Here is a 13759-nt window from a genome sequence, read left to right on the forward strand (position 1 = left end):
TTATTTGGCGAGATATTGACTGCTTCCAGCTAGAATTAAATTTATCAATAAAAATTAAGTGAGCAAGGCCTGTAGAAAAGAAAGACAATCTCAACCAGAAGCTGAGAATGGAAAACCACATCCGGGCTTCCATCTTAGGCATGCCAGTTTCCATCCTCAATATTACATTGGGAACACATCTAGGGATCGCTCACATTTCTAGACTCCCATTCATATGCAACTAGAGTGGACCCTGCTTAGCTTTGAATCAGAGGGCCATCTCCAAATGATCTGTGAATTGAAGTAGGCTTCCCAAGACAATTACATTGTCAATGGTACTCATGCTGGGCCTGGCCCAGAAGGAAAATTTGGCAGGGAGGGTGCTGTTTAGTATGTAGAGGTTGGATCTGTTGGCCATTTGGGCCAGGCAGAGACCTGCAAAGTTGGATATCATGTTCTTTGATTGGTGGGTGAGGGGGAGTATGTCTGCTTCGGGATTGGACAGACAGCACTGGTGGCATGTGTACAGAGTGTCATCATTGGGTCCGAGCCTAGCACTAAAATCACCACCTATCATTATGTGCACATTGAGGTAGGAGGAGAGAGGGTCAGTTAGATAGCCTTCCAGCTCAGTCCATAGATTACTAACTTGGGGTTTTCGTTGCAGCAGGGGTAGATAGATGTTGATTGCTAGCAGGGTGCACTGCCTGAAGTGGATCATCACTGCAATGGCATGTTGCTTAAATTGAGGTAGTCTTCCTGATATCATGCACAGGGTAGTAGAAATAAACACTCACAATCCTCCTTTAGGTCTACCGCTTAGGAACATAGGAACCAGCCATATACTGAGTTAGACCATAGGTCCATCTTGCTCAGTATTGTCTACCCAGACTGGCAGTGGTTTCACCAAGGTTGCAAGCAAGAGTCTCTCTCAGCCCTATCATGGGGATGCCAGGGAAGGAACTTGGAACACAGATGCTCTTCCCAGAGTGGCTCCATCCCCTAAGGGGAATATCTTACAGTGCTCACACTTCTAGTCTACCTTTCATATGCAAGCAGGGTGGACTCTGCTTAGCAAAGGGGACAAGTCCCGGCTTGACTACTGCAATGCGCTCTACGTGGGGCTGCCTTTGTTTGTGGTTCGGAAACTTCAGTTAGTTCAAAATGCGGTAGCCAGATAGGTCTCTGGGGCAACCCGGAGAGACCATATTATGCCTGTCATATGCCTGTCAGTTACACTGGCTGCCGAAATGTTTTCGGGCAAAATACAAAGTGCTGATTATTACCTTTAAAGCCCTGAATGGCTTAGGTCCGAGTTATCTTAGAGAGTGCCCTCTTCTATATGATCCACACTGCATGTTAAGGTCATCTGAGGAGGTCCGTCTCCAGTTACCACTGATTCATCTGGTGGTGACTCAGAGGCAGGCCTTCTCTGTAGCTGCTCCTGGGCTATGGAATGCACTCCTGGCAGGAATCCATAATTTGAGTTCATTACTGTCTTCCTGGAGAGCCCTTAAAACCTATTTGTTTGGCCTGGCCTTCCAGGGTTTTTAAACTGCTGCAAACTGTTTTAAATTGTTTTAAATGGGTGCCCTGGTTTTCCAGGGTTTTTAGCTGTTTGAATGTTTAATTGGTTTTATTCTGTTTTTATAGTTTTGATTTTAATTGTGAACTGGTTTTAATTGTTTTTATCCTGTTGTAAACTGCCCTGAGCTATTTTGGTAGGGTGGTATATAAATCAAATGAATGAATGAAGTCATGCTTGCTACTACTCCTAGTGAGTGTGAGCTGAAGCTGATAAGAATTAGGACTTCAGATGTCCAGGTTTCCTGCACTATTATGATGTCATATTTGGAGACAGAGCCTATGAACGAGGCAACCCTGCAGCTGGAGTGCCAACCTGCCACATTCCAGGTCAGCAGGGAGACTTTATGGTGGTCTGTTGCATGTCAGTCTGTGGTTGTATTGGCCAGGGCCACATGGTCAGGGGGCGAAATTTCTCAGGTGATTTCTGGTACGATTGGTCCAGTGGCGTTCTTGGGGCTACTTTGAGCAGCAGCTGCTCTTGTAATTCTGTCAATGTTTCAGGTGGCTTGTTGGGTGGCTGCTGCTGAAGACGATGATTGTAGCCCTGGGCACATGGTCCCATTTGTTAGTGAGCCTGTGGATTGTCGGGGAATATTTCTGGGACAAGTAGTTCCAGTGTGTGCAGCGGCTGCAGCTCTTGGGGTTGTGTGGGTGATGTGGGGTCTCTTTCCTTTAGAGTTGCAGTATCGGTGTCCTGTGGCAGTGGGGAAGAAAGCAAACCTACTTCTCCTCTCCTTATGCCCTCTAGGCTTGAGTGTGGCATTTGCAGCTCTTTGACTGGTGCATGTGTTACAGGACCCCTCTTTCTTTGGGGTTACTGTGTTTGCCTGCAACTCTTCAGCGTTGGGAAGAGGCATGCATGGAGGTATTGTATATGGGGGCTGGACAGGTTTGGTGGTCATCTCATCTTTCAGGTAGGCTAGTGCTATAGGGTGGGTCTCGATGGAGACTGCTGTGTTTTCACTGTCACTTTCCTTTGAGTCCAAGTCATAGTTAGAGTTGGAGTTGAAGTTGTAGGAGTGGACTGGCAGCTTTCTCTTTGGTCTGGGAATGGCTGCTGCCTTAGGACTTGGGATGGTGGGGACACCAACAGTGGCACTATTGGATCTTTCAGGAGTTCCATGAGGATGGTGTATATCCATGCCACTCTCTGTGAGTTTGGAGTCTGAGAGGGAGAAGAGATCACACTTGGGCTTGCGGTTGATCTTGGTGTTCAGCAGGGTCCATATGTATGAACCTATGATCCTCACTTGCTCCAGGCTGTAAGGGGTTAATTTGTTGCAGCTGCTGAAATTCAGCAGAGCTGTTGATAAGATGGTTGCTGAGGTCAGGATTCATTTCCTTGGCAGCCTTATTAGCAAGGTTATTTAGTGAGGGAACTGTTTTGGCTTTCCCTGCAAGTAATGGGCATATGATATGATCCTTAAAAACTTTGCTAGTTCTTATGTTATATTTATGGAGGAGGTCCCCTCCCATCAGAATAAGTTTTAGAGGAAGAGTGGCTTGTCTGAAGGTGAGCAAAATCCTCTTGTTCTTAGAGCAACTGGGCAGAAATTGGATTGAATCCACGTCAATAAATCTAGGGTGACAATTTAGAGTGAGCCTAGGGAGTTAATATTTTGCAGTTTGTCCATCTCCATTCATTAATGTAGTTCAGTGCTATTTGTAACAGCACCTGGGAGTTTTGAAGTACCTGCAAAGAGGTACCCAAGGTACTCCAAGAAGGAGTTTTGAAGTACCTGTGAGGTTGATTTTCTCAGCTCTTCATGTGTCTTGTGTGCCGTTTTGACAGAAGTCCCATCCATAGCTGAAGAAGCTACCTGGAGGTTGTCAGAAGCTGTTTTAATTGGGCTTTTCTCCCCTCGGTTGCTGTGTGCTGCTACAAATGCATCAAAGGAGTGCCTGAACATATCTATTTTGATTGTAATTGTGTTTAGGTGTTGCATTATTTTAATTATGGTTTCTGCAGTAAGAAAAGAAGCATCACCGAGAAATTTTGGAAAGGGTTCATAGGAACATAGGAAGCTGTCGTATACTAAGTCAGACCATTGGTCCATCTGGCTCAGTATTTTCTACACAGACTGGCAGTGTGGCTTCTCCAAGGTTGCAGGCAGGGGTGTCTCTCCGCCTTATCTTGGACATACCAGGGAGGGAACTTGGAATCTTCTGCATGCAAGCATGCGGATGCACTTCCCAGACCCCCTAAGGGGAATATCTTACTGTGCTTACGCATGTGGTCTCCCATTCAAATGCAAACCAGGGCTGACCTTTCTTAGCAAAATGGACAATTCATGCTTACGACCACAAGACTAGTTCACGGGGGTGGGGGCCTGTGTTCTCTCTAAGGTGCATGCCCTCACGTGCAGAAAATTCCAGCCCCACCCCCCGCACAGCTTTTTAAAGAAGCCATGCAGTCTCATCACACTGCTGCTCATCCCTCCTGATTCTTGTGATGCCTTTTCCTGTCCCTCCCCACTGCCTCCTGGTCCCCGCTACCACCACTGCAGTAGCAATTGCCATGGCCAGAGCAGGAAAATTGGTTCTCTCGTGCAAGCAAGAGAACCGATCTCCCGCTCTGGCCACGGCAAGACCCCTACTTAATATGGAGATCGGTGTATGTTTGCCTTGATAGTAACATCAGGGTGTATCTATGCCATTTCCCTAGGCAAGAGCCTATTAGGTGTCAAGTTCCTGCAGAGTTCCTTCTCCTGGCCCTCAAGCCTCAGAGCTGCTCCCTCCTTTCCCCTGCCCGCCACACTGCAACATGCTGTGCCACTCCTTCCTTTTCACTTTTCCCAGTTGCGCAGCAGGTGGCATGCAGGTGGAGGGGAAAAGGGGAACTTAATCTTGTCCCCACTGCAAGCCACATCTTACTTTTCCCCGTGTTGCTCTGAGGGGAGCTGCCTTTCCCCTTCCTTTCTCCCCTCCTGCGGTGCAGTGTGCCAGTGGCATGCCTAGAAGGGAAGACTAATGGGACCTTCTGCTCCTTCCTTCCTCAGCCCCTGCCAAGTGTGAGGAGGAATGAGAGAACGAGGGAGGCTTTCGGAGTGAATGGAATGAGTGGAGGGTAAGGACATGATGTCGTTTGGGAGTTGAAGCTGAGCTATTAAAGTTCCATAAAGACAATTCCCCCCCCCCCCGTCTGAGCTTTTCAGAAAGTAGTGTCTTGATATGGTGATTGGTTTTGACCTGTCTTAGCAGAACCATACCTACTAAGTGCAGCTCCTGCTGACTCTACTCTATTATCTTCTCTGCCACTATCAAAATTTGGTAATTCTCGGGGAATTGTGCTAAATTCCCTGAGTAGCCAAGATCTGGAATAACTGGTTCACATACAGAACAAAAGTCTTCAATTAATTAACTGGGAAATATAACCATAGCTGTTTTCATTACTTAAACCTGAGTCTTTAATAAGAGTCACTTTTCTTTTTCAGAAAATATTTTTTCCCCAGGAAAAAAAATCTGGTATATCATATTTTTAACTATTATTGCTCTCAGCAGATTTTTCAACATTCAATAATGATCTCGGTTATTCCAGATCTTGTCTACTGTGGGAATCTACTAGCACAATTCCCCGAGAATTATCAAATTTTGATAAGTGGCAGAGAAGATAATAGAGTAGAGCAAGCAAAATTCTTGATGGAATTTTAAGAGCTCGGCTTCAACTTAAAAAGCTAGCACACTTAATTTGGCACTATTAAGCTATAAATCCAATTTTACAAATAGAATAAATATTATTTTATATTATAATTTTATAAATAGAGGAGAATTGTAAAATACACTTCTGTGTGTGTGTGTGTGTGTGTGTGTTGTATCTATAGTGGCACATCATAATGCATATGTGCACACACTGCATTGACACACTGGCACCCAAAACCAACCTCTTTCCACTCACTGGTGAAAAAAGTTAGTCGGAACATTGGGGAGGGGGTGGGGGGAGGGGCACATCTGTTGTATCTCTTGGCCCTCTGTTCCAGGGGATTTTTTGGGCCCGAGATCTTAGGTGGTGAAATGGCTGCCAGATGAGAGGCAGACTCCCTAGCAGCAGTGTCCTTCTGGGGTGCGGCCATAGATCTAGTCTTAATTGGGATAGCCGGGGAGGTACTCATGGCTTCACTTGGTTTGTGGTGGGGAGAAAGGAATAGATTACTTTCCTCTGGCTGATTTATGGGTGCTTGAGCTGTTTCTGCTTCTTTTCCCCCTTTGATTAGCCATGACTGTAGTTTGTGCAAGTTCTGGATTTCAGCTCCAGTGGAGAAAAAGTCCGATTTTAGTGCTGGAGCTTGTGGATTGTGCTGCTAGCTGGTCGCCATCTTGGCCACACACCTCACTTGTTCATTGAGCCTGTGTGATGCTTTGGCTAAAGCAGAATATTCTGCACAGTCCCATGTGGAGATGGCCATTTCCATTATGCTGTGCTCTGCTTTGCCCAGCACCAGGGGGGGGTGCTCCTTTAAGGAAAACAGAGCCCTCTGGAGCCCCTGCACCACCTTGGAAAGCATGCACAGAGTGCTGGGAAGTGTAGCCTTTCTTAGCACTTTCCCCATAGAGCGCTTAAGCGAGGGCTCTGTCTCTCTTAAAGTGCCCTCCGAGCACTGAGAACAGTGCAGTACAGTACCATGCGGAGGTCAGCACAGTGGGAAATGGCCATCACACTGAAGGGTTTCCTGCTAAAGTGGCCCCCGCTGCGAGGGAGCTGCGGGGAAGCGGGGAAGGGCTGGGAAACGCCACCGACCGATCGCGGCCACAGGGAGCCTCTCCCAAAGTCGCTCACCCCAGCTGCGACCGGCGATGGCGGAGCACCCATCCATGGCCTCTTGGGCTGGCCTGTGCGGGAGACTGCCGGGACTGGCATGGACTTTGCAGACGTCTCCCGAGACCTTGGGGAAGTCTCGTGGGACTTTGGGCTGAGGTCTCGGCCAAGGCTGGGATTTCGTGAGGACTCCCCTGTCTGCTGGGGGCTTTATGAAAGGCAGGTGGCCCGTGATGAGGGGCCAGACTGGTAGGAGGGCTCGCAGGCAGTGGAGCCCTATGACCCCTGGAAGAGCTGGCACTCGGCAGTAAGAGAGCGAGGGAGGCTTGTGGACGTAACAAGCTCCCTTTCTGAGGCCAAGGCCCCAGTGCCGATCATTCTCTGGGGCCACCTGCCTCAAAGGTCCCTGGCCCAGGCATGGAAGTCACCCGCCCCGGAGAGGAGTGTGACATCCACTTGAAAAATAGTGAAGATGGCTGCAGTGCTAGCTCAAGGGGTTGTGGTGCCCTTGGCCAAAATAGTCCCCCGTGCCTTGAATTTTTAAATGTGCGTGCAAAGTATGCACACCCACAAGCCCCACCCTCTGCACTTGATGTCAGATGCAGGGGGCGGGGCCAGTACTGGGGACAGGGCCTGCCAGCTCCTCAGCGCTTTCCAGTTGGTGGTTCATGGAATCACTGACTGCGAGCTGCTTTCCCTGCCTCCTGAGGAGGCAGGGAGGGGGGAGCAGCTCCCGGTCAGCAATTCCATGAACAACGGACTGGGAAGCGCTGAGGAGCTGGTGGGTCCTATCCTCGGTACTGGCCCCACCCCCTGCATCTGACGTCAGATTCAGGGCGCAGTGCCACTGCCCAGGAGAGGGTCCATTCGGACCTCCCCCATCCCCCCCCCAGTCAGCGTTTCATTGCAATACTGGCCGGGGAGAAGAGGAGGGTGCACTCCCAGCCAGCTGGGTGCAGGAGAGAACAAATGGGCACCCTGGCTGTGGGCATGCTGTGGCTCTTTTGGGTGCCCATTAAACCTCTGCGCCCTTGGCCAGGGCCATTTTGGCCACTGCCTTAAGCCGGCTCTGGATGGCTGATGATAACCTGGTTTCAGGCTATTTAGGGCTATACAGCCTTTAAACATTCCTGATATTTCTGTAATGTGTTACATGGAGAAGCTTCCACATCTTGGATTGTGGAAGGCATTGAAGTGAGCCACCTACCCACCCCTCTCTCCCCTTCCTTCCTTCTTTCCTTCCTTCCTTCCTTCCTTCCTTCCTCACCCTCAAGATCCACCAAAGGGCCCAGCCCCTTAGCGATGGAATTAGGAAACCCACAATCAGCCTCCTGTAGCTCCGTTTTGATGGGGATGGGCAGAGGGAAATGTGGTGTGGGCATCGTTACCTCCTCCTCTTGGCTTTTATTTTTCCTCCAGTGAAATCAGCCAGTGTTCAGCGTGGCTCTGAATGGTTTTCGTCTCTGGGCTTAAAAAAGCGAGTGGCAGGTATTTCGTGACGCAGGTTTTGCACAGTCACTGACCTGAACACACCTTAAGCCAACAGAGTGGGTGAAAGGTGGCAGTGTCTCTTTTGCACTCGAAAGTGTGCACCGCTCCTATAAAAGCACGTTTATATGCCTACTCTTTAAGAACTTAAAGACTGGAGGTTTGTCTCTGCAAACTGCATCCCCTCTCCCACCCAGCACCCCCCCGCCGCCCCCGTGCACACCTCCTTTCAGCCAGGTCGCCTGTGTTTGCCTTGGCAGAGCTGTGCTGTCTGCTTGGCTGGCGCTTGGATATTAAGCCGATGGAACACAGAACTCTTGATCCTTTTCTGTGGGAGTTATAGTTAGTTTAGGGCAAAGGAGGCTTCCATCAGCTGCCTGCGATTGTCCAAAGCTCTGTGTGTTTTGTTTGGGGAGGAGAGCTGGTCTTGCAGTAAAGTAAAGTTGTGCCGTCCACTCAGTGTCAACTCCTGGCGACCACAGAACCATGTGGCTGTCTTTGGTAGAATACAGGAGGGGTTTAGCATTGCCATCTCCTGCACAGTGTGAGATGATGCCTTTCAGCATCTTCCTGTATCACTGCTGCCCAATATAGGTATTTCCCATAGTCTGGGAAACATACCAGCGGGGATTCGAACAAGCAGTCTCTTGCTCCCTAGGCAAGTTCCTTGAATTGTCCCCATTGCTAAGCAAGATCCATCCTAGTTTGCATTTAGATGGGAGACTACATATAAGCACTGCCTGCTGTCAGATACTGGGGTCATATCTCAGTGGAAGAGCATTTGCTTATCGTGCAGAAGGTCCCAGGTTCACTCCGTGGTATCTTCAGGAAGGGCTGGGAGAGACACCTGCCTGAAGCCTTGGAGAGCTGCTGCCAGTCTAAGTAGACAATACTGAATTAGATGGACCAATGGTCTGACTCGGTATAAGGCAGCTTTCTATGTTCCTTTGATACCCAGAGATGAGCGAATATTCCACATTTATGTTCTTTTGTTGTGTCTCTGATTCACTCTGTCCTGCATTCCTCTCCTCCTGAACTCTGTTTTCACAAGGACATTTTCTAAAATTAATTCCAAAATTAGATAGTGTACTATAAAGCTTGCTGCAGTTTTCAGGTCTTTGAGTGCGTTTATATCTCCCTCCCACTTGATATTCACACATGTGAGTTGAAAACAATGCAAAACAATGCTCTTGATGCAATCACATGTCTAACAGTAGCAGGTTTCTTCTGGGCTGTGTTTTACTGACACTCACATGCATAAACGTTGCAGAAAAGAAATAGTGATGCAATTTGATACAATCACATTAAGATTACTTTTTGCAAAAGTGAGGGAGATTTCTTTTTTGGGGGAGAGGCAACATTTAAAGAAATGTCCATAGGTTTAATCAAACATTAACTGTCAAAGAAAACATAACAGAAATGCTTGATCAACAAAGATGAGTATTTGTAACTTTTTCTTCAGAAACTGTGGAACTTAGAAGACCCTAACTTTGTACAGCTGGTGAAGAATAATGCTGATATACAAAGTAAAATAAGCACCACCAGGCTTTCCATTAGAAAAAGATTGACCAGATAGGTCCACATTTAGGGGAAGAGAGCCTCTCTTCCACTGTGTAAATAGTCTAAAGCATGCGAATACATGCAAATTTTAAAATTTGCCTTCAAATTTATTTTATTTTTTATGCTGTTTCAAAACACTTTTATTCTTACTTTCCTTCCAAAGTAGCAAACCAAAGCTGCTCACAACAGCAACTGTGAACATTTACACAGAACAATGCAATACTGTGAAACAACAACAAATGTATATTGCAAAATAATAATGTTGCAGATTCTGAATTTTGTGCATTTGTGGGAAGCAGAAGTCATTAGCATATAATTTTGCAATCTTTATAATAATAAAACAGGACAGTGGATGGCTTTGGATAGCACAGTGGAGCACAAGCAGAGATTACAGAAGCTCTGTATATGGGAATAACTTGCACAACATTCATTTCAGATGCCTAGGCCAGCCTCTTTGACATCCAGTGCCTTAATGTCCAAAGCTGCTCTGAGGGTGAATGACCTGGGTTGGAGAGAAAGCCCAAAAGATTCTGGACAGAAAAAAGGAAATCCTTCTTCACACAATGCACAGTCAACTTGTGGAACTGACTGACACAGGATGTGGTGATGACATTTAGTTTTAGATAGCTTTTAACGGGAACTAGACAAATTCTTAGAGGATATGACTACCCATGATGTCTCCTTAGAACCTTTAGGTTCAGAAGGAGTATGCTACAGAATACCAGTTACTGAGGCACAACAGTTGGAGAGAGCTATTGCTTTCAAATCTTGTTTGTGGGCTTCTTGGAGACTTCTGGTTGGCCATTGTGAAAACCCGGATTAGATGAACTTTGCTCTGCTCCAGCCAAACTCTTTTCATGCTCTAAGATTGCAAAAAATCGATTGCAGTGGAAGAAAGACAGAATTCCACTGAAGAGAGAATGAAATGGAGATAGGAACATAGGAAGCTACCTTATACTGAGTCAGACCATTGGTCCATCTAGCTCAGTATTGTCTACACAGATTGGCAGCAGCAGCTTCTCCAGGGTTGCAGGCAGGAGTCTCTCCCTGCCCTATGTAGGAGATGCCCAGGAGGGAACTTGGAACCTTCTGCACACAATCATGCAGGTTTCCCCCCTAGAACAGCCCCTAATTGCTTACAATGCTCACACATGTAGTCTCCAATTCAAATGCAAACCAGGGGGGATCCTGCTTAGCAAAGGGCAATTCGTGCCTGCTCTCACAAGACCAGCTCTCCTCCCATAGGTAGAAAGTGCTGAGATGGTCTTGAATTAAGTTGTCTCAGTGCAAAGTAAATGCATTGTTTTCCTTAGAGTAGGGGTGGACAACATGAATTAAGTTGCCTCTGGCTGCAGTTGCACGACAAGTCCCAATATTGTGACTGGGGATGTTGCGACTTGTGCTGCGACATCAGCTGGAGCGGCAACCCCGATATAAACTCAAGCTACTAGGGATATGCACAGATGTTTCGGAGGGTTGGGAAGTGGTACCTTTAAGCATGCGTAAGGAAGGTCTTTAACTGCTCTTCCACAGCCCCATTCAGAAGTCTGCCCACGGCCGCAGGGCTTCACCCAGCAGCCCACGGGTGGCGGCCATGTCTGTGGTCAGCATGGTGTTGCTGGTGAAACCATGTGGCCATGCGTGGACTTCTGAGCAGTGCAGTGGCGTGCCCAGAAAAGCAGACAAGGACCTGGTTTACACATGCTTAAATGTACCGTTCCCTGCCCAAACGATTCGGCATGTCTGTACTGGACGTGCCGAATCGATTCGTGCACATCCCTAGAAGCTGCCGTGTCCATTGCAGTGTTCAGGCTGCAGTGTTCATTTGTACTCTTTGGACCTTTTTCGTAGCATCTCCTGTTTCATGCTGTAATTCCCCAAGCAAGTCCCCTCCCATAATGAATCGCTATCTAAATATTGTATTTGTGGTTTGCATAGTGGGTGAATATAATCAAACATTGACCCTCCCCCTGAGCCAGCCTTGCAGCAGAGCAGCAGACGGTTTTCCTTAATTAATAGCACCACAGTGCGTGAAGCTTAATGCTGAGGATTGTGTAATTTTATTAGTTTAGATTGAGGCAGGGTCTCTGCTGCTGCAGCTGAAAGGCTGGTGCATAACAGCTGATTTGCCACACAGCTTGTTCTGAGCTTCCGTCAGGCTCACAGGAGCCCCCAAAGTGGCAACCTTCCAGGAAAGTTCTAATACGACTAAATGAACTGGGATTGTGCAAGATCTCTTTTGGCCCCGTTTTCCCCAAAAGGATCTTACAAAGTGTGTTTTTCTTTCTCAATGGGTGGTAGGCGCTTGCTGCTTCAACTGGGAAGAGGGGGAGGCGCAGCTCAAGAACAGAGCATTTGCTTTGCATGCCGAAGGTCCCCGTTCAGTTGCCAGCTTAAACGATAAGGTAGCAAGCCATAGAAAAGACTCCTGCCTGAGGCCCTTGGAAGCCACCTGTGGCCCAAACACACAACAAGGTCATTCACGTGACCAAACCGGGCGGCGGGGGGGGGGAGTTTGTGGGAAGGCCTACCTGTCTTCCCCCACATGACCAGAGCTTGAACAGGGCTCTGCCACCCGCACACCCAGACGAGCTGTGTGGTGGTGAGTTGCACAACAATTGGGAGGTGGAGGGAAGGAAGCCGGGCCATCAGGCATCCCACAATGCACCGCACGAGCACTGTGGTACATTAGGAACATTGCCTGCTGCTGGGCTGCTCCTACACACACACACACACACACACACACACACACACACTGGTAAAGATGTCTGTTGGCAGCCCAATGACCTACATCAGGGATCCTCAATGTTGGGCCCCCAGATGTTAGTGGACTTCAACTCCCATAATCCCAAGCCCCAGTGGCCTTTGTTTGGGGATTATGGGAGTTGAAGTCCAGTAACATCTGGGGGCCTAACGTTGAGGATCCCTGATCTACATGACCAATGAGTGAGGTAGGAGGCACACACTTGTCTGCCTACCTCACTATAAGCCTGGGTTCAGAAGCTTAGGAACATAGGAAGGTGCTATATACTGAGTCAGGCAGTCTATCTAACTCAGTATTGTCTACACAGACTGGCAGTGGCTTCTCCAAGGTTGTAGGCAGGAATCTCTCTCAGCCCTACCTTGGAGAGGCCAGGGAGGGAACTTGGAACCTAGATGCTTTTCCCAGAGCGGCTCCATCCCCTGAGGCGAATATCCTACAGTGCTCACATGTGGTCTCCCATTCAAATGCAACCAGGGTGGACCCTGCTTAGCTAATGGGAGAAGTCATGCTTGCTGCCACCAGCTCACCTCGGGCTTCCCAGGGGAAGGAGCAGCAGGATCAGGAGTGATCCTGGGACTTTGCACAACCAGCCCTTCCTGGGCTAGCCCTGTCCTCAGGTAGGGCTGGTTGTGAGAACGGCCTTAATATTGGGCCAAATGGATTTTGGGTTCCTCATTCCAGGAGGGGGATTCAACATCGTACCAGGTCAAATACGTCATGGGTGGGTATCCAATGAAACAGAAGAGTCACAATTCCAGTGAAGTTGTGACATTGTTTTGGGTGTGTAACAGTTACAGACTAGCTTTTGGAAGTTGTTGTCGCTCCCAAAGTGGTGAGTACCAGAACATGTTACCTCATGGCCCTGGTTGTCCTCTCTCACATGGACACGGTGTCCCTCCAGCTGCTGCATCTCAGTCAGTGAGCTCTTTCCCTCTGCAGGGCCATGGCTGGGTCTCTCTTGGCTTCCTCCAGTGCCCTCTTCTGGATGCCCTGTGGCCTATAAATGACCCCAGGCCATTCCTGCCCTCTCAACCCACCTCTCATGGCCCTGCCCCAATCTTGCAGGTGAGTCCATGTGTGGTGGCTTGTATTCCTATTTGTCTGGATCCTAGGAGAGGTGGTCTTGTGGTAGCAAGCATGTCTTGTCCCATTTGCTAAGCAGGGCCCCCCTGGTTTACATTTGAATGGGAGACTACATGGGTGAGCACTGCAAGATATTCCCCTTAGGGGATGGAGCCACTCTGGGAAGAGCATCTGAGGTTCCAAGTTCCCTCCCTGGCAGCATCTCCAAGATAAGGCTGAGAGAGATTCCTGCCTGCAATCTTGGAGAAGCTGCTGCCAGTCTGTGAAGACAATACTGAGCTAGATAGACCAATGGTCTGACTCAGTATATGACAGCTTCCTATGTATATTCTAGGGGTGTGCAATTCGGGTTTTCGGTGATTCGGTTCAGGACCCAAACCGAATCACCCCCGTTCTGTTCTGTGCCCGAATCTGGGCTACCCGAATCACCCCTGATTCGGTTCGGATTCGGATTAAATCAAAATCCGAATCGATTCAGGTAAGAAAAATGGGTCCCGGGGCAAAATAGTGGGGTGGGGTGGTAGTGCCCAATGGTTGGAGGCTAC

The 13759-nt window shown here is 48.3% G+C and overlaps 1 protein-coding gene across 4 annotated transcripts in view; it reads left to right on the forward strand.

Annotated features, from left to right (window-relative positions):
- The window catches only part of ADAMTS3 (ADAM metallopeptidase with thrombospondin type 1 motif 3), a 175210-nt gene that overhangs the window by 48909 nt on the left and 112542 nt on the right, over positions 1–13759 (forward strand). Inside the window, exon 1 of one of the 4 annotated variants that reach the window (XM_053256806.1) lies at positions 2956–3079. The exons of the other annotated variants lie outside the window; for them this stretch is intronic. Within the exon in view, the coding sequence (XP_053112781.1) occupies positions 3011–3079 (69 nt within the window). The 5' untranslated portion in view covers positions 2956–3010. Of the gene's footprint in view, positions 1–2955; positions 3080–13759 lie in introns of those variants that run through there. 4 annotated transcript variants of the gene reach the window in all.

The sequence above is a fragment of the Hemicordylus capensis genome, chromosome 5 (genome assembly GCF_027244095.1).
Source record: "Hemicordylus capensis ecotype Gifberg chromosome 5, rHemCap1.1.pri, whole genome shotgun sequence".
In the NCBI taxonomy this organism is placed as follows: Eukaryota; Metazoa; Chordata; class Lepidosauria; order Squamata; family Cordylidae; genus Hemicordylus; species Hemicordylus capensis.